This window comes from Lachnellula hyalina (genome assembly GCF_007821495.1).
Source record: "Lachnellula hyalina strain CBS 185.66 chromosome Unknown contig00018, whole genome shotgun sequence".
Taxonomy (NCBI): Eukaryota; Fungi; Ascomycota; class Leotiomycetes; order Helotiales; family Lachnaceae; genus Lachnellula; species Lachnellula hyalina.
This window is the reverse complement of record NW_022157132.1, coordinates 131,229-153,864: the sequence shown is the minus strand read 5'-3', so window position 1 is coordinate 153,864 and position 22,636 is coordinate 131,229. Positions and strand designations below refer to the sequence as shown.

Below are 22,636 nucleotides of genomic sequence, written 5' to 3'. Positions count from 1 at the left end.
GAGAAACTACTCAGAAAGTCGTTCAAGGCTCAAGGCCAAGCTTGCAAGCTTGATGTCACTGGCCACGGCCAATAAAATCAATCACAGAGGAACGGCTGTTAGGTGGCAGGGATGTGTATGCCCTCCCTCCCTGACCTGGTCGTCCAAGCAAGCTGGTGGAGTAGTAGCAGTACAGTGAGTATCCACGAGGGTAGTGAGGCGCAGAGAGATATGGATGGCTCAGATGGGGGCCAGCCAGCAGAGCAAGCCGGGAAGATGGACTGGAATGGTTACGAAAGGATGATGATAGCAATATCGGTAGAGATGATTGGTTTATGTCAGGGGAAACATGGGTCGCCGAGTTTGAAGCGTCTGTCTACGCATACATCCGTACGGAGTCATGGCATGATCAGAAGCGATGTTTGACTACCCAGGTAAGAATTTGATATTGACGCCCCGTCGGACGCGCTACCTGCCCTCGCCTCGTAATGACTTCTATCTATAACACTATACTACAGTAGGTAACAGTCTAAACCAATTGTGTGCCTTCACCAGACGCGCCGGCCTGCCGCGTAGAGGGGCAATCCAGACCCAAAACAGTTGGTCCTGTGCTGCTAGGGAGGGAGAGAGAGGGGGGGGGTCAGCGAAAAGAAAAGAAAAGCACACGCGCTGGCATCATGGATACTGTAGGTTGGTCTAGTCTGATAGCAAGGGAGGGAGGAGCGGGAGAAAAATGAGGTGAGGACCGTGAGGGAAGGGAGGGAGTGAGAAAAGATGGGGCAATTGATAGCGTCAGACCAATCAGAGCATAGTCCTATTCTAGCTCGCAGCATATACTTCTACAAGTAAGTATTAGAGAAAAGCATGCGTGTTTGTAATAAATGATAATGCCAAATAGTGGCCGCTTGGGCGCGCACATCACAGACAGCACGGCACCAAGGATACGGATAGGAGACGAGTTCTAGGCTGTTTCCAACCCGCAGACCCAAGCCCAGTAGTACTGTACGAGTACGTGAGCGAATCGCAAAGCGATGGATGCATTTTTCGTATGGCAGGAATTATGAATAGAACTTGCCCCGTTTCTGGGAGGAAGCAGACAGGCATGATGTCCGCATGGTGGTGTCGCGGGCACGAATTTTATGTCATCCGCTTGATTGGATGCGACCTCGCAGTGACACCAAAGCAAAGTGTAGTGAGATTGGATATACGCCAATGTTTAGAAACTCTGATTCCTTTCTGAGTTGGTTCCAGCGGTCGGTGCAGGTGCAGGTGCAGGTTCCACGAGCCCACACACCCACTCACTGTACGAGCTAACCAAGAAGAAACTTCGCTGTTTTCAGAGTGAAGCGCTACACTCGGTCAAGCACAGAATGAGTAAGACTGTACGGAAGGAGTGATGATACAGTAGGGTAGTGGGACAAGCCGCAAGCACAGCACAGCACATCACAAACTTGTCGGCAAGCGTGGAGCAGCAAAAGGCTCCAGCTATACCGTTCCGTACGCGTATGCGCTGCTGCTATCCCTACTATTATTATTGATTGGAATTTGGAACGTGACAACAAGGCTATAGGTTTTGTGCGAGTTGACCGATCTTTGGGGGCATAGGTAGGTCTGCCTGGATCAGGCTGATGCCGTCTGTTGAAAGATGGTGCGTGAATCATTTATCCCTTGTTCCTATATAGGATAGGTATCTAATTCAAAATGCTCGCTGTATTACTTACTGAATCTGCCTCCGTACACTGGACTGATTCAGGACTACAGCAATTATCCTGGCCTCCGGGCTTTGATTCACGGCGATCGTTTAACGCCTTCCTGCGCCAAAGCAGAACAGGGGGTAACAACTCGGGCGGAAAATGAAGCAATTCCGTTGATGCATCAGTGTTGCAGCCAGACATGGCAGGCATGGGCTAATAGTATGATTATTAGGGGTTGATTAACTATCACTTTCGATTGATCCCACAACTTGTCGGCCGGGTGGACGTGCTAAGAAAAGTAGACCTCCGGCGTAAAATCATCTTGCTTGTCATCAAATGCAATGTGCCTGCCTTTCCTGTTTAGCCGTCGGTGAAAATAGAAGCAAATCGTACGGAGGAGCCCGGGCGTTGAAGATCCAGGTCGTAAAGTTTGACTTCATCTAGCTAAACCCCTATTCGTTTGTCTGGGCTCATGGTAAACGTACCAGGTAGCATGTAGTAAGTCCTGACTACTGATGTATTTCTCTGGGATGTGGGCTAAGCTGCAGAAAAAGAGACTACCGGGGCAGTGCGAAGCTTGGTTGGGGTGGGGTAAGAAACGCAAGCCTTCTCCAACTCTTCTAACAGGACCACTAAACGTCTTCTTTGGGAAATTCTAGACCTCTTATTATCACTACTTTTGTTATTATGACAACAGCCTGTGGACGTACGCCTTTTGATACGATGTGGCTTGTCCTAGAGACGAGTGAAACGGCTGATATACACGAAGTACTCTCCAAAGAAGCTGACTCGAGATCACTAAATGCATCATTATTGCGGCTCGTCGTGGGGGCAGCGGATGATTGAGAAGAGCCAATAAGACATAAGATAAGACACCTGGATAATCCGGACGCCAAGTTGTTTAGTTTGGCATATAGTAAGAGCTTTGTGGATCATGAGGAGGTAATGATGGATGGATCTGATCTTTGATGGAGGCGGTGTCTGTTTAGAATATCCCGGGTGTCAGTGCATTCTGGTTTGGTCTGGTTTGGTCTGGTTTAGTCAATAACCTTTCCTTACCCTCGGCGCCATACTGTAGCCTGTGATTGATTTGCACAAGCACCTTATGATTACGATATTACGACAACCAACGATGAGATTGGGAGGGACAACGCCGCCCCTATTATCATATTGTTCATTATTGTGCACCCATCGCCACCCAACTGACGAGTACGACTGCTGTGCGGTCTTGCTGGCCCTGCTCCAGCGCTTCTGCCTTCAGCTTGCATAGCATAGCAGCCTCGAGCCTCCCTCGGAATAGGCCCCTTTATCCCCGGCCGGCCCAGATGTTTCGGCTTTTTGTTGCAGCTGATCAAAGGAATCTTCGATCAATGATAAACCCAACTGCAATAGTAATAATAAGAATACTACTACTACTAATAAAACAATCAATAGACTGCAGGCCAGTAAATATTGACCTTGAACCCAGCATAGAAGGATGCCGAACACATCAAGCGCTTACTTGGACGGGAATAAACCTTTCCTTTGAATGAGGAAGGCAACCTGGCGAGGCTGATCAACCAAGTGCCACCACATCCGGAAACAATTACGATGCCAGCAATGGAGCGGTGGCGCTGTCCTCACAATTTGACATGTTCGAAGGGCAGCTGCAGATGTGGTTGTGTGGCAGAATCGTAGGATTGCAGTCTGTGATAACATCGAGCTTTAAAGCATCATCATGGAAACAAAAGGACGTTCCCAAAGGATCAGCTGCAGAATCTGAATAATTCTCGGGTCGAGCAAGGCTGCGGTTACATGGTTCCAGTCCAATAATCCAACCAATCTATTGGCACAACGGGCTGGAGAGCCGGCATGGAGGTCGTCTGCGACTAAGAACAAGTTCGGCAACCGCTATTGCCCCCATTTTACTTACCTCTTTGTCTGAATCTCATTATTGCCACCGGCTGCCCCGGGAGCTTCTCATCAGAGTTCCATTCTTGAGCATATTTTATTGTACTTCTATTTTGGGGGGTTTTTTAAGTCCAACTTACCAAGAACTGTACCGGCGGTTGACTAGGTTTTCAAACCATTCGCGCTCCATCATTCCAGATGCGGGTGGAAAAGCCTGGATCCATAAGAAGACTGGGGGGCGAAGAAACTTCTTGGACATCGTATCGTAGTGCATTCAACGATCCGGCAAAATCCAATTCTATATCCTTACACAAACACGAGGATTTCTAGATTATACTCCTACTAAATTTACCCTCCGTATCTGAGACTTCTTCCCGTGCCCATACCGAGATCCCGGTGGCCAGTCACTCTGCCTATGCCACCTATGAATTTGTCCTGTCATGCGCGAAACTTGCTCTTTGTGGCTGAGAGAGTCCACTTAAAAGTTGTTGGTGTGCGGTCCTCGCGGGTTTGAACCTTGAAAACAGGCATTCCTGGCGTGTTCTTCCACTCTGCATGCGACGTTGGACCAAGCTGACACTTACTCGTCTTGTGCAGTTGATTTCGCGTCGACACGAGACCGCAGCTCAAACGCAGGAATTGATTCGCCGGCCGCCTCTTTTGATTTTGATGCCTTCTCCTTGCAACAGTACCGCCTCCTGTCGGCGTTACACGACTACACAGATTTTATGCTTCTCAATCTAGTGCTTTACCGATGCTTACCACCCCTCATCTGCTGAAACATCCGGGCTCTCTCTTAAAGTACCTATCCTACAAGTCATATGCAAACAGCCTGTCCTAACTTGATCAACAGTTCCATTCACGATGAACACTGCGTGCGAGGCACAAGACGGCTGAAAAAAAGGATACAGCCTAGTCATCTCCACTCTTGTTTTCCCCCGGTGCAAACGCCCGCATTCCCAATGTCTTCAGTTTGACACTTCCAAGAGTCGGAAACCTTTCGTCAATGCCACCACAACCGATAGGATTTTGCAAGGCAATATTCAGTTACCAAGTGATACGCTAGATATTTCGCGCTTGTCCCGCATCATGAAGCTGCATGTTCTCATTTCTTCATCCCGACAGGACGCTACACTAAGCATGTTACGTCCAGCAACGGTGTAGAAGTGTTAGTTGACACCAAACCCCCACACAAGAGTCTTGTAGGAGGAATGATCAGGCAGCATCGAATTTTGACTCTGGAAGAATGCATGCAGCTGAGTTAGGTCATATCGTTGCGTTTTTTTCTGACAGCCTTGTGCTCGATATCAGTGTTGGATGGAGCTGCGTTTGCTTATTTGTTAAATGAACACAACTTTATTATCGTTCAAAACACGGCCGGATCCGAGTACATTTCCGCCGATCATAGACGTGTCCAGTGAGTCAAGGGAGTCAACGGTAAGGTTTGAATTCTCGGTGAGCCTACGTAACTCTCCGTTCGACAGGATTCTTGGCTCAGGCAGGCATCATTCAGGTTTATGAAGAACATAAGGACAGAACATTCACACTTGATGAATACTATGAGCTTGAGGAACAGACGAACTCGAGCACCCAATTTTTGTTGCTTTGGAGGAGAAAGACATCGAGGAATACTCGTGCCTAATGGCTTGTTAGAATAGAACTAAGGTACATAACTTTTGAATTGCCCACATGATCGGCAGCCTCACGGACTTGTAAATAGATCAACTAAGAAGGGAATATACTGAATCTATCAGAGTATATAAAAAAACTGAATCTCACCTATAAGACTTATCATCAACATAATATCTAGCAATAAGATGTCGTCCCAAAATATCACGTGGATGGTTAGGAGTTAATACGAGCGCGCTAACGTGGTTGCCCGCCAACGACCAGTTGCCAAGACATCGGGGAGAGAAACGATTGTTTGGCTCATCCCTTGTGCAGCGACGACGAGCCTTCTTCCTTCCATCCTCAACATTGCCCGCATCACCAGCATAGAAGGAGCACACGATCGCTACCTCCTCTATTATCACATTCGCTATCGCATACGAGCATCTTTGCCATTATCGGGTTCGAGAGGCTTTGCTCCTCAGCAACAAACATACATTCAACACAATAGTCGTACGGGCATATATTAGGGAAGGGCAGACGGGCAGGCAGGATGGGATTTGGAGACTTCGAAGATGTCTGCCAGCGAGCACCGGTGCCTTTATGCTCAGTCGTGGGCCACTACTCAACTGTCACCGGCTCATTTGGCATCGAAGCAGATTGTTATGCGCGCAACATCGACGTCGGCAACACCATCATCTTCCAAGGCGCCGCATGCTTCATGCACATAATCGCACTCATAATGACAGTAATTATGATCTTGCATGTCCGGAGTAAATTCACAGCCGTCGGTACGTTGACCCCTCGAATCTGTCGGATTTAGAGGTCGATTCTGACAGTTCTATAATTAGGCCGCAAAGAAATCATCGCCTTCTTCTATATCTACATGCTACTTACATTCTTCTCGCTCATTCTGGACTCTGGGGTCGTTCCCCCCGGCAATGGCGCATATCCCTACTTCGCCGCTGTTCAGAATGGCCTCATATCCGCGCTCTCCGTCTGCCTTCTCATTAACGGTTTCGTAGGCTTTCAGATCTACGAGGATGGTACTACGCTATCCGTCTGGCTAGTCCGTACCGTCAGCTTTGCATTCTTCATCATCACGGGTATAATATCGCTAGCTACGTTCAAAAGCTGGGCGGGCCTGAGCCCTACAAATACAGTTGGGCTGTTCGTGGTGCTGTATATTCTGTCTGGCATTGCATTGGTCGTATACTTTATCATGCAGGTTCTTCTTGTTATGGGTACTCTTGAGGAGCGCTGGCCACTGGGAGATCTCGCTTTCGGGGCATTCTTTTTCGTCATTGGACAGGTTATCCTGTATGTCTTCAGCAACACGATCTGCAACGCAGTGCAACATTACCTGGATGGGCTTTTCTTTGCTACTATTTGTAACTTACTGGCTGTCATGATGGTTTACAAGGTTTGTTCTCCCTTATTTTATACCCATTAAAAATGCTTTGCTGACTTGAGATTATAGTACTGGGATTCCATCACACGTGAAGATCTCGAATTCTCCGTGGGCACAAAGCAAAACAACTGGGATGTTAAAGAGCCTTTCCTTGAAGACGATCGCCGCGCTACTATGTACCAAGACACCGATTCTACATACATGGCTCCAGCACACCATGGACAAGGGGGACGGAACTCGAGTTATGGGGGCCTTGCATACTAAAATATACCTCTCTTGGATAATGCAGTAGGAAAAGAAAGAAGTTTAATGCATAGCGCGGGCCTGTCTTTGGGATTAATGGCGTTCATTGCATGCAAAATGGAAAAGAGGAGGTTTTGTACACAATGATTACAACATTTGGTAATAGGATATGGAGTATGGTTGAACGAATTGGCGTTTTGATGAGTTTCTGGTTTCTGCTCTATGGGGTGCAGCATTGAAGGATGGATAGCGAAACTTGTATGTAGAACGACCCCTAATATACTTATTTTCTCGATACCCTGAGCAGTCCAGGTGTCTTTTCTGTCTCTTATCTCGGCTGAAAGTGAGGTTGGACTTCCCTGTGGATTTGAACTTGCTCTTTTGCTACCCCTTTCTCGCTGAACAACTGGCCAAAGTGTACTCCCCAAAATCCAAATCTCGAACATGCATCAATTCCTGATTTAGCTTATGATATTCGGTGTGTTGGGGTTGGCAGTACGGAACCTTTTGATTTGCCCTCCGACGTGTGTATATTCTAACAAGGGGTTTGTGAATGTAAACAGACTGCCGCCCTCTCGCATCACCTCAACTCAACCGCGACGACAATAATATCCAAACCCACGGATAAGTCGTAAGTTCTGTGCAGCATTCACCATACGGACCAACATTTGATCTTGATATCTAATTACACTTTGCCATCACATAAGGCTTCAATTGTACAATTACCTCGTTGGGCACCATGGTCTACGAATCATACGGCAATCTGGAGCAGGACTGGCGAGAGCTAGCCTCCCAACGCGAACGCCAACTGCAAGAAAAGAGTACCGAACTCTCAGCCAAGAAGATCGAACTCGAAGCACAGAAAATCTCGGGGCAAGCAAGACTTGATGCAGAGCTTGAGACTCGCAAGAAGCAGATCGACGAGGAGGAGAAAGTGAATGCAAAGACACGGGATGATGAGCTCGCAGCACAGATTGCTAATTTACAACGACTTCGAGAAGTTGAGAGGGAGACTAGTAGGAAGTCCGTTGAGAAGAATCAAGGGTTGGCCGAGACGGAGATCAAAGAGAAGAGACTAAAGATCGATCAGGAGTTCAAGGAGAAGCATGCAGGGTTGGTTCAGAAGGCTGAGCGAGATGATGCAGAATTGACTTCGGAATGGAAGAAGCAAGAGGAGAAAGTCAAGGAGGCTTTGTTTGAAGCTTTCAAAGGAAGCGTTGGGTCTCTCTTACGTTCTCCATCTCCTGTGCTAGAGCAGGCCCTGCCTTCCCGCTCCATTGCTATGCAAGTCGAGACCAATCCAGAGAATGGCCTCGTCGCGTCTCCAGATGGAGAAGACTCGGCTATCGAATTCGTCCAAAGCAGCAAGAATAAGGGGACAAGAACGGCTCGCCGGGGTAGCAAGGGACATTCTACAGGATTTACACACCCTGACCGTCACGACCACGTTCGCTTGGGCACTCCTTCGAGCACAGAAACACCTTTTCCGTCTGACGATGTTCAACCTCACCGTTCAAGAAGTTCCACCGTAGATGAGATATCCCGCCGTGCTACAAGACGAGATCAACACAGCCAACTAAGTCCACCCAGTACAAGAAACCAGTCCCGAAATGACAGTCCTCTAACATACCAGACTTCTAGACCCTCAAGGCCAGAATCTCGAAGTTTCCAACCCCGTCGTTGTCCCAGCATCTCTGAAGAGGATACTCCCTCCAGCAAGCGAGTCAAAACCTCATCCGCAGACCTGCGCCCAGTGAAAGCAGCAACCAATGAAACATTGTCTCAGGGCCCTACGCCAAATACACCATCCCTCTCAAACCCAAAGCTCAACCCTCCTACAAAGGCACCTATGACAACGTCTGAAATCTTGAGGGAATACCTAGGCACGGCATCTTCACCGAAACACAAGAACGATAAATCCAAACAACCGAAACAGCTCGAGCAGCACAATGTCTCACCCCCCGTGACTCTTCCGGATGCCAGCTCAATTGTTCAGAAGGACTCAGAAGAAGCGAAGCACCAATCCGTGAACCAGGACAGTGCACAAACTCCCAACCAAGAACAGCCAAAGCTACCAGCTACTACCCAGAAAGAGCAGACAGAACGACAACCAGTGAACCTGGATAGCGCACCGCAGCTGGACCAGCCAAGGTCACCTGTTAAAAGCAGAATAGGAATTTGGACTGAGCAGGACGTAAGGCGACAGACATATGCCTAGCAGGATAATGGAATGCTAATCAACATCCAGGAAGCCTTTGTACTGCAGGGTCGCGAGGAGGGAAAAACATGGCAAGATATTGGAAATCAAATAGGGAAAAGCCGTAGTGCTTGTCGTCATCGTCATTTCACGCTCTGCCAGAGAAGCACCTCTAGAGCGGGAGAAGCAAGAGTCGACAGGACTGCGGATGAAGTATGTATGCAAAACATATACTGCCTGACTGGTTGACTGACTGGTATTGATTGCAGGACACATATTTTGTATAGAGCCGCCTAGAGTGAACTCCGTATACCCTGGATATATTGCGACTCATCTGAACAAAACTCTGCAAGCCTGTATAAATCATTACTACAAACTATCCCCACCGAAACCCCCTAGCACTCGCCGACCGAGTACGCAAGACCTGGAAAGTCAGCACCACAGAAGCAGACACGCTAATCGAAACCCTTACCGCAGCCATGAAAAGTGAGGCAGTAAGAGCGAAATCGATACTTGTCACAGAGGAAAAGCGAGACAGGTTTGCAAAATAAATGATGAACTGGGTCGAATAATCCGTTGCGATTCCATTTCATTCGCTTCTTGGTATTGGCATGGTTACTGAGAAGGCACTTGAGTTTCTTCGGCAAGCTATTTAAAGGCAGCACGAGAAGATTGTTGACTCTCAGCAAAAGGAAGGTAGCTCATGCAATCAATGCGTACGAAAACGAAGACCGGGTACCCGTGACAGAACTGACTGTTTTCTTTTTCATCAAATGACAGATAGCGGACTCTCTCACTGAAAGGTGTTCAAATTTGTATGTTATACACCCGCAGAAAGCTCATGGCACTTGATGCCATGAACGTGATACTTTAATCATCAAATGACCCAGACCGCACCCGCAAAGTTGTAAAAGACTAAGATCACACTCACTGCTAAAAAGTATATCTTCAGCTCTAGATGCAGATGCTACAGCTACTCCCGGATACCCTAAAAGAGGCCGGAAGAGAGCTAGGAAATTGAGGGAGAATTGCAAAGGTTCTAAGATGTAGGAAGCATAGATAATAGCATAACCACACCACTTAAACATAGCTTTTTATCGCAATTCCATAGCCGCTAGATTCATAATAATACGCTGCTGTTTAAGTATCGCGTTTGAGAGATTGCCTTCTCTGCGGGTGCGGTTTCAGTCCTTTGTCGTACTTTGATAGCAATAATTGCAATCGTATACATTTAGTATCTGATTTCGCGTTATAGAATTGCAATAAGCTCTTTTTCGGTCGCTCTTATCTAGAAGAAGGAGGGGAGTAGCATCTGCTCTTGCAGGTTTAGAAGGTTAAGAATGGCGACGAGTACGAATTGACAGGGGAGAGACTATTTGGCCGTGCTTTTGATTCCTTATGGGAGGAGTAGATGGTATTAGCATACGTGGTTGCGGTTGCGCGTGAAGAACATCTAGAGCTGAGGATAATTAGAGAGACCAGTCTTAGTCATAAACATCACTTTGGGTCCGGTATCTGTCATTTGACGTTTCTTTTTATATTAAACTATCAACCTCATAACTTCGCAAACACAGTCCCCACAACCCCACCCTGCTCAACCAACGTACTCTTCTCCCTAACCCAAGCATCCAATCCCTTCCGTCCATTCTCCACGCCCATACCACTCATCTTCCATCCTCCCACACTCATCTCCGCTGGACTCTCGCCCCATGTATTGACCCACGTAATGCCTGCTTGCAGCTTACTGATCACATCATGGCATTCGTTCAGGTTCTTGCCAAAGACACCTGCTGCCAGTCCCATTTTTGTGTTGTTTGCGCGGGCGACGGCTTCAGCTGTTGTGTCGTATGTTAGGATACATAACACAGGGCCGAAAATCTCTTCGGTTGTGATTTTCATGCTGTCTGTACAGTCAGTAAAGACTGTCGGTTGGACCCAAAAACCATCGCCGTAGCCGTTTGGAAGCTTTGTAGGCTTTTGAGGGCCGCCAGAGAGTAGTTTGGCCTTGTCGGTATCAATACCATGTTGTATATAATTGAGCACTTTCTTGTAATGGATCTCCGAGACCAGCGGTCCAAAATTGCTGTTTGGGTCCATTGGCTCGAGTGAGCGAATATATTCGATTTTCTCCAGTAATCTCTTCTCAAATGCTGCTTTCATGCTTTTGTGCACGAACACGCGGGTACCGTTTGTGCAGACCTGGCCAGTCGAGAAGAAGTTCGCCATCATCGCTCCATCCACAGCATTTTCCAGCTCTGTGTCCGGAAGTATGATGAGCGGGCTCTTTCCCCCCAATTCTACAGTGACGTATTTCATGCCTTCAGCTGCAGCAGCAGCAACTTTTTGCCCAGTCGAAACTTGGCCTGTGAAGCTCACTTTCGAGATTCCAGGGTGTGAAGTAAGAGCTGCGCCCACAGCTCCATCGCCATGCACGATATTGAAGACTCCGGGAGGCACACCAGCTTCCGCATATATCTCTGCCAGTATTTGCCCGTGCAAAGGAGTGACTTCAGAAGGTTTATACACCATACAGTTTCCCGCTGCTAAACAAGGTGCTGATTTCCATAGCGCGATTTGGATGGGATAGTTCCATGCTCCTATTCCGGCACATACTCCCAGTGCTTCCTTCTTGGTGTATATCCATGCATCTGGTCGTAGTTGTGTAGTTTCCCCGCTTAATCCCCCGCTTGCTACCAGGTTGGCGAAGAATTCGAGCACGTCGGCGCCCGTTACTACGTCTACTGTGCTTGTCTCTGAGAAGGGCTTGCCTGTGTCGTGGGTTTCGACTTTGGCTATTTCGTCGTTTCGGCAGCGGAGGAGAGAGACGGCTCTGAGGAGGATTCGAGACCGGACGATGGGTGGAGTCTGGGACCAGGAAGGAAAAGCTTTCTGTGCAGAGGAGATGGCCGAATTGATGTCTGCTGGCGAAGCAGCGTGGACTTTTGCTAAGGGCTGGGCAGTAGAGGGATCGATGGAGTCGAAAGTCTTGCCAGAAGTTGCTGCTTGGACTTTGCCATCGTAGTAGAGCTGCTGGGGAGAATAGCTGGCGCCTCCCATTGTGGGCTGATGTTCTCGGAGGAGCTTGGAAGTTAGTCTTGAAGCAATGATTGAAAATTGAGTAGCAAGTGGAAGATAAAGATAAAGATGGTCTGATGGTTGGGGCCCGATGAAGGTAGAAGCGGATCGTCTTGGATTGATTCCCCAAGCTATGACACACTTTTTGCCTTAAAAAGGAATAAATGGAAGTTGCACGCAAACAGTTTCTATACTGTAGTCGGTGAAGGCCGTATCATAGAATATCAGGGTCTGAGGAAGTAATAGCTCTCTTCGGCGTGGTCCAAAACTTAATATGATATGCCGAATTTCATCCGCAGAGTACGAGATGGGGGTTTCCGGCTGACTACTGATTGCTGATATCAATGATAATTCCACGGCGTGGCGTACAGTATTACGAGTAAGTTAGATCTTCTAGCATATGGGTGTGGTGGGGGTTCAAGGTTGAGGATTAAAGTCTGGGCAAAGATTGAGAGGTGGTCCCATTCCAAATCCACCGACTGTCCGTTTTCAGCGCTAGCAGCCGCATCTCGAAAAGTTTTCCTGCTAGATGAGCTAAAACGCCTTCGTAAGTAGTTCTGAATCGTGGAGCTCCCGGCCCCGGCATAAGAATCTGGTGGATTGAGGTATCCCATCTGTACAAGTGCATATGGGGAGGCGAGGGGAGATCCATGGGTAAGGCAAAAGTCGTACAAACCAGGTACCACGAAAGGAGTACAACTTCTACACCGTCCATCCTATCTAGCTTCTTCATATATTTTCCTATCCAAAAAGCAAGCAATTCAGTCGGTGCGTCCGCTCTATTGCCTCTTCTCCACCCGGGACCCACCATAGCTAGGACTGATCAAAAAGTTTCTTATCGCTATCGACAACCAACAGTTCTTTGTATGAATAACAGTTTGTGGAAATACGCATTGTATTTGTGAATAAGTCTGGAGTAGATACATTGGAAACCTCCACTCCGACCCGTGCTCAAGTCAAGACTCACTCCAGACTCACTCAACATGACTACTGAACGCATCCTCGACTCTCAAGTCAATAGCTTTGACTATGTCATTGTCGGCGGCGGCACTGCCGGCTGTGTCATTGCAAGCAGACTCTCCGAATACTTGCCTCACAAGAAGATCCTCATGGTCGAGGCTGGCCCAAGCGACTTTAATGATGATCGAGTGCTGAAGCTCAAGGAATGGCTCACCCTGTTAGGTGGTGAACTTGACTATGACTATGGAACCGTGGAGCAGCCCAATGGTACGCCCAACGCCATCAATTAATTGACTTAATACCTCAAGTTTGAGCTAATCAGGATCCAGGAAACTCTCATATCAGGCACTCTAGAGCCAAGGTGCTCGGAGGCTGCTCATCCCACAATACTCTCATCTCATTCCGCCCATTCGAGTATGATATGCAAGTATGGGAGAGCTTGGGCTGCAAAGGATGGAACTTCAAGACCGTGACACGCCACCTTGACAATCTACGAAACCAAATCCAGCCAGTGCACCCTAGACACCGCAACCAGGTCTGTAAAGACTGGATCGAGTCATGCTCCACTGCTATGGGTATTCCGATCATCAAGGACTTCAACGATGAGATCCGAGAGACCGGCAAACTGGAGCAAGGCGTGGGCTTCTTCAACGTCTCATATAACCCTGATGACGGCCGTCGGAGCTCTGCTTCTGTAGCTTATATCCACCCTATTCTTCGGGGTCAGGAGAAGCGTCCTAACCTAACTATCCTGACCAATGCCTGGGTCAGCAAGATCAATGTCTCAGGCAACACCGTGAAAGGTGTAAACCTGACATTGAAGTCCGGCACCAAGCTCACTGTCTCCCCCAAGGCCGAGACAATCCTCTGTGCAGGAGCAGTCGACACCTGCAGACTGATGCTGCTATCCGGCATTGGTCCCCAGCAACAACTCAAGGACCTGGATATCCCTGTGCTCCACGATCTTCCCGGTGTCGGCGAGAACCTCCTCGACCATCCCGAATCCATCATCATGTGGGAACTCAACGCTCCTGTCCCACCCCAAACAACCATGGATAGCGATGCAGGAATCTTCCTGCGCCGCGAGCTCCCCAACGCCGCAAAAAACAACACCGATCCCTTCCTCAACCCAGCAGCACTGCCAGATGGAAATATCGCAGATATCATGATGCACTGCTACCAAATCCCCTTTTGCCTCAACACCGCCCGTCTCGGCTATGATGTTCCCATCAACGCTTTCTGCATGACGCCCAACATCCCACGCCCCCGATCCCGCGGACGCATCTACCTCACCTCCTCCGACCCATCCGTCAAACCGGCTCTCGATTTCCGGTACTTCACGGACCCCGAAGGCTACGACGCAGCCACCATCGTCGCGGGTCTGAAAGCCGCGCGCGAAATCGCCAAGCAAGCCCCATTCAGCAACTGGCTGAAGAAAGAAGTCGCGCCCGGCCCGAAAGTGCAGACTGATGAGGAGCTGTCTGAGTATGGGAGAAGGGTCGCGCATACGGTGTATCACCCGGCTGGTACCACGAAGATGGGTGCCAAGGAGGACAGCATGGCGGTTGTGGATCATGAGTTGAAGGTCAGGGGCTTGAAGGGAGTTAGGATTGCTGATGCGGGAGTATTCCCTACTATGACTACTATCAACCCCATGTTGACTGTTCTGGCTGTTGGGGAGCGGGCTGCTGAGTTGATTGCTATTGAGGCTGGATGGAGGGGCGATGGAAGAGCTAGATTGTAGATATGTTCGATATCGAGGTGGAGTACTTACGCATATTGTTTTTCGAATGGGGTGTTTAAATTGTGTTGGAAGATATTTAAAACTGGAGTTAAGCTATCAGTTATAAAAAATTCAGGCCCTTTTCTCATAGGTCCTCTGTCCATGGATGGCACCTTTTCATTATTTGGATCAGCTTCTATATACCCGGTATCTACCATATGCCATTTATGAGGTATTAGTACAATGCATCCATTTGATCCCCCCCACCCGCTGTAAAGTAAGTCATCCTCGTCACGTACTAACACCAAACTGTTCAGCCTCCACCTCAACTTCCACTTCCACCTCGACCTTCTCCATCTCATACACTCCAACCTCCTCCAGCACAAACTCTACAACCCTAGGACACAGCTCCACGAAATCCGGCACCCGGTACGGATACCCGCGCAACCTCGCATCACCCAGCCGTCTCTCAACAAACACCCAAATCCTCGCATACACAGCAGGCCATTTCTCGCGTGGAAGCATGGCCCAGAATTTCGAAGCGAGGGGGCTGCTGACTGCGCGGGAGATGTTGAGGTCGAGGCGTGTGCTTTCCGTGGGCGTTAGGTTGAGTGTGGATGCTGAGGTGGAGGTGGAGAGGGCCCAGGAGGGTGGTGGTTGGGTGGGTGGTGTTGGGAAGGGAGTCAGAGCTGGAGTTACAGGTTGGGGGTCGAAGAGCTGGTGTGCAAGTACGGGCTGTGGATGGTATATATGCAGAAGGTCGTGTGCCAGGGGGGTTGGTCTTGGGTCGAGGCCGGGAACTGCTGATGTACGGAGAGCCAGCAGGACCGGGTCCTTGCTGAGGGGTACTGGAAGTGGTGTCCAAGTTGGCATCATTGCCATTGTCGAAGTCGATGTTATAGTTGTCAGACAAGCCAGGGTCATAATTGCTGGTACGTCGGGACCCTTTCTTCACAAATGGGCTTATAGACCGTCGAGGGTAGTGGTGTTCTCCGCCGAACTCCTCGTGAGATCTCTTCCGTGCTCTCATAGCTTAAATTCTCAAAGTCAGCATTGCTCAAACCAAAACGCTACCAAGTTCCGGACTTAGAAGCATCTTATTACTCTCCAAGTCGCGTCGCGAAAGAAAAAGAACCCCCTCCTATGCCAATCTCTCATTCGGGTAAACACTAAATTCACTCACCAGTACTCCCAATCCTCTCCATAGCATCCACCTTTCCCCAGCTCACTCCCCCCTGAATCCCGCGCTTGACAACCTCCCACCCCCTATCCAACTCCTCTTCCATACGCCCAAACTTCTCTTTCACATTTAGCAACCGGCCTTGCGTCTGTATATGCAAGGTGTCTAATATCTGGCTGTTACTCCCATCCTTCTCAAGTTTAGCGCGCCCTAGTCTCTCATGCTTGTGGATTTCGGCAGATTCGGCGGTTTTGGAGGTCCAGAGCGCAAGCCTGCGTTTGCTGTACTCTTTGTACTCTGTGTAGTAGTCGCTGGTGGGGAAGTCGTCGTTCATGGTGGGGATAGGGGTGTGAATCTGCTATAGGGTTGTGGAATGGAATGGGGTGGGGTGAAGTACGATGAGGAGTGGTGAGTATCTCAAAGGTAGAGGCTGGCTGTATCTTTGTATGCATCATTTTAAGAAAGACGCTCACTTTTTCGAGAGAGAAGATTCATTCTACCATGCAGCATGAGTAAAGATAGTGCCCTCCAGCTCCGCCTAGCAGCTATGAGAGCGGTGAGGTATTGGGTATCACTTTGCAGAAGTTATCAAACTTTAAAAGTGTGCGGGAGTCAAGGCAATTCAATTGTTTCTGTGACGGATCTTTGTATCATAAGAGTATACTTCGGATACTTGCGCTTCTACAATAATTTATACCTTCAATTCTCTTACTCAAAATGTAGATTTTGCTTGCCAGAAAAGCTGATTTTGTAACGCTTGTATAAAGATGATTCTCTGTATATAGCAATAAGTACCCAGTACTCGGTACTGTACCCACCAGAGCGTGAGTCTATCGCTGTTTCTGCCCCTTTACTTAAGCGAGAGAGGGGTGTAGAATAATACCTTCTAGCTATCAGCTCCAAACTCCCTCAATGAACAGCCTAGTAATAATCATCCCTAACGCTGATCAGGGGAATATAATGTCTCTCTCATAATGAGCTAGGAAAGATACGAAAGGCTTCGTAGCCCATCGAGCACTGCTTATTGGACGGCTACGACGAAGATGAAGCGCTGTGAAGCTCCGCAACGTTTAGATGGGGTCCAGGTGTATGTATTGGGGGGTCGAGAGTCATGGGATTGTATATATCAGCTGGGTTTCTCACTCTTCAGATTCAGTCCCGAGCAGTCTACATAAAACTAAGCAGTAGCCAACTAGAGATCCTTTCCCTGGGCATTACTATCAGGACGTTGAATAATAGATTGAAAGTTGGTACCTACCTAGTAGCCTTAGTAGGTACAAACTCTTGTCAATTTGTAATTGATCATATTTTATTGTCATTTCACAAGAGAATCGTCTTTGAGAAATTGTTGTAGATGTGTGTAGGGAAGGCGCGGCTGGCAACTTTGACATCCCTCAGCCTCGCCTCAAAACAAACCCAACATTATCCTGCTTCCACTGTAAACAAGTTCCCCCACTCCCCCTCCACACACAACCAGAAACATGGTAGCCATCTCTCCCTCCTCTCCTCTGATCCTATGGCTTACACAGAGAATAGTCTAAAGATTCCTCATACACCTACATCCACTTCAACCGACCCCGCGACGCGGACCTCTTCGAAGACTTCTGCAAAGATAAGCTCCCCGACGACGAAATATACGTGCCGCCACACAACCAGCCCATCAACCCCGAAGACGAAGACGATGTAGTCCCTGACCAGCACGCGGCATTTGGGATTCAGCGCGCGACGCAGAAAGTGAAGGAGCCGGCGTGGAAGGATTTGGGGCTTGCGGATTTGATGAAGAAGGGACCGGATGGGAAGAAGAAGGCGACGGGAAGCGGATTTAAACCTAGGACTAGATTCATGCCTAGGTAATTGATGGGCTGCGGTGATACTTGTATGCTATTATAAGGGGGGAGACTTTGGGCGACTGCGAGGCTTTATGGTGATACCCAGATTATACAGGAGTTATGGCAGGCATTTGGGACACACGGCGCGAATACTTGTTGAGAGAACAAGGTCTCGAAGGCACAAAGCTCAGAAGAATCTCACTATTTGATCAAAAAAGTCCCTCTCTTGACTTGGGAATTATTCATGACTACATCTGTCAATCCAGAGCTCTACCAGAGCTCATCCATAACTCCACCCATGCCCAATACGCCGCCCAAATGACCAGTATTATCTCTCTACCTCTCAATATCTCAACTCTTCCCCAAATAAGCCTCCCTCTCCACAACCTCCGGCTGGAACTTTACCAAGAAAACCGTCTTCCCCGGCCACAGTTCTCCCTCCTCTCCCTTCCCCACACTATGGGCCGTAACCCTTGCCGGAAAACCCGCCCCATCACAAACACCCTCCACAATACCCGCAACAAAGGCCGCACAATTCAGCTGGTTCATCTCCTTGGGCACGCTGATGTACTGATTAACCAGGGGCTCGTTATCCGAGATCATATACTCGTCCGGTGTCTCTGGGTTCGAAGATTTCTCCAGCGCATCTGCAGGCCGCGAGAAGAGGTGGCGCCAGAGGGCCGTGGTGATGAATTGTAGCAGGGCGATGATGTTGAGGGGCCGCGTTTGCGAGCGCGTGGGCTCGCGGTAGAGGAGGAGATCAAGGAGTTTGAGGCCGATAGGATGGCCTTGGACATTCAATCTGTATACAAATCCATAATCAGTATATATCCATCAAGCACATCAACCAATTGAACAATGTGAACAATGGAAATGCGGTTGTGAAGAGGAGGAAATACGACCTACCGCTTCTCCAGATCCTGAATGCCCGTTACCCGCTTCTGCGCATAGCTGACCATCTCACCAAACAGGTAGGCAAAGCTTGCCTGGCTGAGCTCCTGCGTCCGGCTGCGGTTCAGGGGGCGGTTGTATATCGTCTTGCCGCTGGATGGGTATTTCAGGCCGGCTTGGGAGCCTCGCTGGGCTTGTGCGGGCTGGCCTGCCAGTGGTGGCTTTACGGGTTGTGAGGATGCCATTCTGCTTGGTGTGGTAAGCAGGACCGGTGTGGCATCGGACCAGATATGGTTGTCCTAGCAATTCTGGCACATAGAGTGGTGGGTTGTAGGTGATATTTGGTGAGCTTGGATTTTTTGAGGTTGGTGATGTTCTAGCGAAGGGGAGCTTGAAAGCTTGGGGCGAAACGACCGACGAGCAATTTTCTCTGGCAGCAAGAGCAGCGTATCAAATTATAATTTATTGTAGTCTAGGTATTATTTGTTATCTATATAAAGGGACTTGGTTACCCAATTCGCTTCTACTGATTGACACATCGGCTTGGGCTTCCACATTCCAAGTGTTCTCAATGATAAAGATGGAGGGGCCATTTCAAACATTCGAATTGTTTGAGACTGGGTTTCCTGCGTCTGTATAGATGTTCCCGCCTCCTTTTACTCATAGAGTTATTCCTTCACCGGTACTTCAGCCTCCTTTCCCTTCTCTGAAGTATTGTCTGGCACATCACCTGCCTCCTTGCCCGTTACTGATCCAACACTTGGAGCATCTCCTCCCCTCATGTACACCTCGCTCTCTCCATAATGCTTTCCTGCCTTCACCCAACGTGCTCGTTGCTCGGAGCGTTTCTCTACACAGAGCTTTATAAGCGCCGGCCAGTAGACATCGTGGTCATATTCGAAGTCAAGATCGCCCTGAAACTCTTTCCACAACTGCTGAGGTGGAACATGATTCCGCATGTTATCATTGAACTTCAACTTCTCCTTAGTCAATGGGTCAATGAACGGCGTGATCAATTTAAAGAAACCCCAGACGACCCATGGGACTGTAATAAAGTGAGTAATTACACAGTTTGAAAGATTGCTTGAACTTACCATTTATGATCAAAGCCCGTCCCAACCTCTCCGGGTAATGTGTCTGAAGGATGTTCAATACCTCCCTACCCTGTCCAATCCCGGGTGCTGTATTTGACCTGCTCTTCGAGCTCTTGAAGTTGATCAATAAAGCCAATGTCTCTTGTCCAGGTACCATTAACTGAATTGACTGTTCCACCATAAATACCAGATGCTGTACCTGCCGCGGGCTGGGTTCCGTATTCTGTCTGCCCGGATTGAGATATTGGCATGGTCTAGCCGCAATGTCGTATCCCAAAATAAGCTGCTTTCCCGTCTCGTTCTCCGGTGAAATTGCATCTGCACTCAGATCGTCAACCCCATATTCACGCCTCCATGTGAGTGTGCCCAGTATACGCTTTGCTGCGTCTGCGGTGTGCCATTTTGTAGCGCGAAGATATCGTAGGAGACATTCTTTCGACAACCACATGATCTCATCCTCGGTCACAGGCCCATTTTTCCCTGTTGTAGACGGCACTTCCTCCCATGACTTGACAGTCTCTAATAACGACTCGTATTTGGATTGCTGGTCGGCTGTGAGGGTTGCGGGAGGGTCTGGAACGGCAGATTCGACTGGATCGACGATTGGGGTCTTCAATGGCCCAGCAGGCTTTTCTCGAAGTGAGGCGGCAACAGAAGAAGTCGCTGTGCCAGTTGTATCATTGGCTTTGTCTTCTCCCAGGCTGATATCTGCGAGCTTCTTCTCCAATTTTACTTCCCCATTGGGGACTGACACGGCTGCCATTGTAGTTTTATATTTGGGAGTCGAACTGAAACCTCCGTGTCAAAGCTGAGTTTCTGGGTCCTTGAGTCTTGCTTTTGAGTAGAGCTAGTCGCACGAACAGAACAGTGTTAAAGATCTGGAGAAATTTGGTTCGTTGTTGATGTTAAGATAACGACCTAGGAATATATTTAAATTGCTTTCCTCAGCCTCGTCTCCGGATCCGAGCCATCCCTGCAAGGTTCACTTCGGGAAGTTGCTGAGTTCTCTTTACCAAGCCAAGATTGCTTTCAATTCTACATTACATAAATACATTCGTAAGATATTTCTTTTACCATTACGAAGGTTGTCACAAGTATAATTAATTATCACAGTCTAGCACATTATGCGTTTAAATTTATCGGAGGTAGGGAAGAACGGAGTTACTTTTCTGGGGCTTATATAAGTTACTACGAATGTTCAAGGAAAGTCATTCATTTCATTCGCATTGATTCACAATGACATCTCCCGGTTTCTCCATCGCTCAAAGTATACTCAAGGCTTCATGTCCCCGGGAACATATTTCTACCACTTGCCTCGTACCGGTATATCCTGCACTCTCCAGCTCTTTTTGACTAGCTTCCATATAAACCAGGTAACAGAGCTTTGAATATCCCTGTAGCTATTAAACGTTTGATCCAAAAAGTTTTATGAAGATTAGAATTCGGACCTGTGTGATCTTTCAATACAAAGGCGAATCGAAAACCACATATGCGGTAAAAATTAGCAGTATTTCTAACGGAGCGCAGCGCAATTCACTTTCGACTTCCCCTCAACTTCAAGTCACCACTTCTAACCTTTAAGCCTCAACGCCGGTTACCTTGACACACCCAATTGTCGTCACCTCAAGCCATCCATAACTTGCTGCAAGCACCATGGACGATACCAACGAGCGTTATGTGAGGCTCGAGGCAGAATATCGCGACCAAATTTCTCGTCGGCCAGGACAGAATCAAGCGCGACTCGACGAGATGGACAAAGACAAACGCGGGCTCGAGGAACTCAAAGCATCATGGAACGACCATTGCAACGAGAAGCAACAAAAGACCGCGAAGCAAATAAGTCATGATGAGGAAATAGACAAGAGAGCGTTGGAACAGGAGCATGCAAGACAGCTAGCGGATCTGCTGGAGGCCCAGCAAGCCGAGAAGGAGTCCAAGGCCAAAACATTCCGAGACAAGTTTGAGCTGGCAGAAAAGGATCGACTATCCCTGAAAGAAAGTATGGTCCCAAATGTACGAGAGAAGGAGAAAAAATTGACGGAGAAGTGGGCGGAGCAAAAAGTACGCGGTTCTCGCTTTTCGAAGTCCAAGATAGGTAATGTCACAAAATGACAAGTAAAATACTGACGATTACAATAGAGACAATTGAACTCGACATGGACTAAGCAGGACAATGTCTTCAATGATATGAGAAGGACCGTACAAAATAGAGATACGTCAAATAGGGTTCTACCGGACCGAGATGTGCGAATGACTGATGCTGCTCCCCGAAAACGCCGCAGAAAGCCCAAGAATATGGATACACGGCGGCCGGGAAAACCTTCGAGACGCTCGCGCAGTGCAAGTCCATCCACACACGCTGACTGCCAAAAAGCCTCAAGAGACAACTACCGCGATCGGGAAGAGCGACCTCGTTATCGAAGCCCAGGCAGAATGGAAACACATCGCCCCCGATGAAGATCCAGGGATGCACGTCCATGATCTAGAACTGCACACCGTCGTCGCTCTAGGTCCACCACAAATGCCTCTCCACACTTCTAGACTGTATGTAGCAGAGTCACATTGACCTGAGGGAACATATATCGTAAATTCTTCGGCTCCCTTCAATTCATGATCCAGTGAACATAATATCCGGAAGTCTCGTTGTATGTATATATGTAAAGTGTATGTGTAAAAGAATAAGCACCCCCCAGCGCTTTGCCTACATTGCATCCTCTTTCTCGCTTAAAAACTACTAAAAGGACATATAAAGATGGCAGTAAATGGAGCCTGTCCGAAAAAGAATTGCAGAAGGCAAACTGCGCGACAAGGGAATGGAGAATTTAAATTAAAATCTAACACTCAAAATAGCAAAACTCACAG

The 22,636-nt window shown here is 48.3% G+C and overlaps 6 protein-coding genes across 6 annotated transcripts; 3 read left to right on the top strand and 3 right to left on the bottom strand.

The window, feature by feature from the left end:
* Positions 1-5,724: 5,724 nt before the first annotated feature.
* On the top strand, positions 5,725-6,846 carry chs7 (Chitin synthase export chaperone; the record flags this gene model as incomplete). The annotated part of the gene is made up of 3 exons (XM_031146833.1): positions 5,725-5,962; positions 6,023-6,594; positions 6,652-6,846. 3 exons carry the CDS (start codon positions 5,725-5,727, stop codon positions 6,844-6,846), a joined length of 1,005 nt encoding a protein of 334 aa, XP_031008184.1.
* Positions 6,847-10,576: 3,730 nt separating this feature from the next.
* On the bottom strand, positions 10,577-12,079 carry betB_1 (NAD/NADP-dependent betaine aldehyde dehydrogenase; the record flags this gene model as incomplete). The annotated part of the gene is made up of 1 exon (XM_031146832.1): positions 10,577-12,079. One exon carries the CDS (start codon positions 12,077-12,079, stop codon positions 10,577-10,579), a length of 1,503 nt encoding a protein of 500 aa, XP_031008191.1.
* Positions 12,080-13,080: 1,001 nt separating this feature from the next.
* codA (Choline oxidase) lies at positions 13,081-14,801 on the top strand (the record flags this gene model as incomplete). The annotated part of the gene is made up of 2 exons (XM_031146831.1): positions 13,081-13,324; positions 13,387-14,801. 2 exons carry the CDS (start codon positions 13,081-13,083, stop codon positions 14,799-14,801), a joined length of 1,659 nt encoding a protein of 552 aa, XP_031008190.1.
* Positions 14,802-17,441: 2,640 nt separating this feature from the next.
* Positions 17,442-17,814, top strand: apc13 (Anaphase-promoting complex subunit; the record flags this gene model as incomplete). Its single annotated transcript, XM_031146830.1, has 2 exons — positions 17,442-17,444; positions 17,497-17,814. 2 exons carry the CDS (start codon positions 17,442-17,444, stop codon positions 17,812-17,814), a joined length of 321 nt encoding a protein of 106 aa, XP_031008189.1.
* A 326-nt stretch (positions 17,815-18,140) lies between these two features.
* trs31 (Transport protein particle subunit) lies at positions 18,141-18,925 on the bottom strand (the record flags this gene model as incomplete). Its single annotated transcript, XM_031146829.1, has 2 exons — positions 18,141-18,591; positions 18,696-18,925. The coding sequence occupies 2 exons, from the start codon at positions 18,923-18,925 to the stop codon at positions 18,141-18,143; spliced, it is 681 nt and encodes a 226-aa protein (XP_031008188.1).
* Positions 18,926-19,348: 423 nt separating this feature from the next.
* On the bottom strand, positions 19,349-20,537 carry LHYA1_G001849 (CRAL-TRIO domain-containing protein; the record flags this gene model as incomplete). Its single annotated transcript, XM_031146828.1, has 2 exons — positions 19,349-19,725; positions 19,775-20,537. 2 exons carry the CDS (start codon positions 20,535-20,537, stop codon positions 19,349-19,351), a joined length of 1,140 nt encoding a protein of 379 aa, XP_031008244.1.
* Positions 20,538-22,636: the final 2,099 nt, after the last annotated feature.